We start from the raw sequence: 4,352 nt of genomic DNA, 5'->3' as shown, positions 1-4,352 counted from the left end.
AAAAATGTTTTAACATGCAAATCCCGAGATAGTTTTTCGCTAAATAATCAACGAAGAAAATGAGCTGAAAGCGAACAGATGTCATTTTCATATTAGCAGCGAACGAAACGAAGTATATAAGCTCCTAACTCTTTGAGAAGTCTAGAAAATAGCATGACTTCACTGTGGTTCCTATTGCTGTCCGAAGATATCCTTGAAGATCCCACTGTCCATTCAGTGCAGTGCTTTTCAGAGAGACCAAGAGAAAAAGCAAAAAAAAGTGTGCAAAACTGCCAGGTATTCGAGATGGGCAACAAAACATCCAAGCAATTAGTCTTCCCATCCAAGCTTGCAACCTTTTGTTGCCACTATCTTGTAAAGAATCTCCGTGGTCACTGTCGTATAAAACATATTTCCCCAAGAGTCCCTGTCCACCACCTCTTCAACCTCACTGAGTCCACCCAGTAACAATTTGCCAGTGGGATACAAGGGAAGACGTACAACGTCAACAAAATGATTCGACGAATCAGCGCACTTATTGCAGCACAATAACTTTCTTCGTGCACAATCGTACACTCCCGTTCCATATTAACTTAGTAATCTGGGATATCTCGAGATGAGGGACAAGTTGGGTGGTTGTAGTTACCAAGAAAAGATTATTCTATATTGCAAATATATAACTGATGTATTGTCCAAAAACGATTTTCGTTTTAGGAAATTCAAAATAACATTTGCAATTTCAAGAACTTTTATTTGGACTTTAAATTTTAATATAACAAAGTGACTAAGTGCTTTTTTTTGATCCATCTGAAGATTCTCGCACATCAGTTTGGCGTAGATATATTCGCCCCTCAAAAACATCGTTACGAACGCGTACTGTTACACTCTTTGACATTGCGAAATCACCATGTCGGTGTTGTCAGTTATTAGTGAACGTTCAATACTTTCTTCCCTTTTTACATAATTACTCACGTACGCATTCTAGTGACCACATCCAACGCGAAAACTGTTCCTCGTAAGTTAATTTACTAAACTTGAACTTAAGGCAGTACTATCAGTTATTATTTATTACTGATCACTAATTGGGTTATATTTCCGTTATTAATTGATTGTAATTTTCCACCTAATGCTGAATAATAAAAACTAATAGTGCTGAACTGGGAATGATGATAATGTAGTCGCATACTTTTAGGGATCTTTTTCAGGTTATATGTTATAATGTGAGCTGAAAGTCTCGGGGAAATGTGTTGCTGTCGGTGGAGGCATTAACGAATTAATGCCGGCGTGTCGGCGATTAATGTCGGCGATTTTTCAGGTTATATGTTATGATGTGAGCTGAAAGTCTCGGGAAAATGTGTTGCTGTCGGTGGAGGCATTAACGAAATCTCGGCAGAAATATCGCGATGTAAAAAAAAATTACTGACTGTTGGTGAATCTCGTAACACCGGAACATATGACTGAATCAGCAAACTGGGAGCGGAGAAGACTGACACAACTGTACCTGCTGGCAGTTGTATGAACAATATCGCGCTGAATGCAAGAGTGGCGATTGAAGGTCACAGTCGTTAGATGCAGAATTCGCGAATTGTGGTACATCTCTGTACACTGAATTGATAGGATTTTATCCCCTCTTTACTCAGCGTCACTTAGTTGTTTCAGTACTTTTCTTGACAATAATAATTAAGTACCATTTATGGATTGAATACGCCTACTTGATATTTATCATCAGAAGGCAGAAATTAAAGATAACCATTCAAACAGCGATGATAACACATATTTAGCAGTAGGTAAAATGTACCGTCTTACAAAATCAAAACAAACCCAGATATCATATTATTGGAGATGTTGAGCTCAGAATCGATCTGAATTCCTGAGGTCATGGTACCATGTAAAGGAAGCAGTTGGGTATTGCGATTTAGCTTCCTTGACCACAAGAAAAACAACTGAAACGAAAGGAAACAAAAATATTATCTTGGTGAGGCAAAACCAGTATTACTCTTTCAAGCAATCACGAGTTTCGTGATTGCTTAAAAGTAGGAGTCAACAAAGTAGGAGCAATGGATCTAACCTCATTCGATCAAACTTTGACGAAGGAGGAACTACGCCAAAAATACAAAGCCAGAACAAGGATTCTCAAAGAAAGGCTGATGCGCTTCGAAATGAATACTGCCCTTCTCAAAATAATCAACGAAAAATGATTGGAATATGTTTAACAAATCGCGTCTCCAAATAAAAGAAAGAAGTACACAGAAATGGTGAACGACGATGAAAGTATTTTGAAATTGATTAGTAATGGTAGAGAAGCTACCATAATAATTTTATGTACAAGAACGACGATGAGTTAGCTCTCCAAATCTAACTCAAGGTGAATGGAACAAGGAAACAACAGAGGGAGTCTCTCAAACGAGAGAGCTTCTTCAAGTAGCCTAACAATAAATCTACCACAGTTGCCATCCCACGTTCAGTGGTGACCCTAAAGGCTGGAAGGAGTTTTGGATCAGTTTCAAAGCTGCAGTACACTCTCAAGAGATTACAGACATCCAATAATTGAGCTGTTTGATATCCTGCTTAAAGAGAAATGCCCTACAAGCTGTCGCAGGTTATGATAAAGCGCCGGAAAATTATAAAGTTATAAGAGAAATATTATTAGAAAAATCTGGAGATTCGTCTACTATTAAAAAATCGCAGAGCATACTAGGATTGAAGCCGCCATAGAAACTAAAGTGCCAGGATGGATATTGAATAAAATATGGAAACAAAAGGACGATGGTGAATTATGGTCATTTACAAAACTCCGACAATTTTTCAGAAAATTAGTTGATAGAAACGAACAACGATGATAAAACAACCCTCCAGTACTAGAAGCCCAAAAATTCCAATCAATTACAGCTCCAACCGGACTACACAGAGAAAAGTTTCTGCACTTCTGCGCTGACAAGATCACTCAACCAAATCGAAGGTTACCTGATTCACGGAAGGAAACGTCGACTTTAGCTGTAATCAACCAACATAAACCAAAGTCAGCCATAATCTCGAGAGAAATTCAACAAGTAAAAAGAGAAGATATTTTGTGGCAAGGATCACTGGGACAACGAATGTTACTTGTATCCCATTCTCAAGCAACGAGTTAATCGTGTTCAAAGAGCAACAAGATTCTTCAATGCATGTTTAAACTGCTGCGGAGTAAGGCTACGGGTGCTACTGCAAAAAACTGGCACGTTGCTTCTAATGCAAAAAACTTCACTACAGCGTTCTCTATGCGACATCAAGAATCAAGAAACCAAACAAAGATTCTTCGGCTGAAGGAAAGAAAGTTACAACAAATAATGGGAACATTGCCATTCTCACAATAACTGGACTAAAAAGTAAGGAAGTCTTTTCTTATTAAAAAGTAAGGAAAGATTTTATGTAAGGAAATTAGCGTATTCAATCCGGAAAGATCTGAACTTCATGAAAGAGTTTTGCACTTTTTGATGTTGGCGCATAATCAACTTTTACATCTCAAAAATTAGTTGATCGACTAGATCTAACAGAAACCGAAGAATAAAAAAGCCGTATATCCTTCTTCGGCATTAAAGAACCGAAATTACATCGCCTAACCAAAATACAAGTTTGAGTAAGAACTGAAAAGATGGAGACAATAATTTCCGAGGCCAACATAATTGACCACGTGACCGATGAGTTCCAAATAATCGAAATTTTATCCATGGAAAATAAAGACCAATTGAATAGTTTAAAGAGCGATTGGAAACAACGTAGGCCGTATAATAGCCGGAAGGGAAAACACAGACAGACTCTACCACTATCTACCAACGCAACAAATGCTGCCAGTGCAAATCACGTTCCTGTTATAGACCAATTCTGGAAATTGGAGTATATAGATAATAGGAACAGCCCAAAGCTCAAAAGGATGAACAAACATTGAAACAATTTAGAAAGGGTATTACCAAACGTAATGAAAGATATCAAGTACGTTGGCCATGGAAGAGATCTGGAATCAAATTGAGCTATAACTACGGATTGTGTTTCGGCTGTCTGCGAAACCTGATTGGACTACTTCAATTCTATAAAAGGGAACAACATGACGAAATAAACCAAGATCGGTTGCGCTCTGACATAATTGAAGTGCAACCACACATGGACCAGTGATAACGGAGACACAAGAGTTCACTCCAACCATTAGGAGATCGACAAACCGGAAGATTCTACAGTATTACGAACTAAAAGTGCCACTTAACGACAATTCCCGATTCTTCCGCAAGAAATATAATCCCCTCTGTTGGGAATGTCGGGAAACCGAGGGACCTTATATTTTAAATATAGCCCTTCTTAGAATTTATTGAGATCAAACATATTGTTGTTTACGTCCTTGT

At 38.1% G+C, this 4,352-nt stretch overlaps 1 protein-coding gene across 1 annotated transcript; it reads left to right on the top strand.

The window, feature by feature from the left end:
• Window positions 1-3,610: 3,610 nt before the first annotated feature.
• On the top strand, window positions 3,611-4,128 carry LOAG_17793 (hypothetical protein; the record flags this gene model as incomplete). The annotated part of the gene is made up of 2 exons (XM_020450456.1): window positions 3,611-3,820; window positions 3,868-4,128. The coding sequence occupies 2 exons, from the start codon at window positions 3,611-3,613 to the stop codon at window positions 4,126-4,128; spliced, it is 471 nt and encodes a 156-aa protein (XP_020305865.1).
• Window positions 4,129-4,352: the final 224 nt, after the last annotated feature.

The sequence above is a fragment of the Loa loa genome (assembly GCF_000183805.2).
Source record: "Loa loa unplaced genomic scaffold supercont3.129, whole genome shotgun sequence".
Lineage (NCBI taxonomy): Eukaryota > Metazoa > Nematoda > Chromadorea > Rhabditida > Onchocercidae > Loa > Loa loa.
The sequence above is the reverse complement of the archived record's forward strand: the minus strand, read 5'-3'. Positions and strand labels throughout refer to the sequence as shown.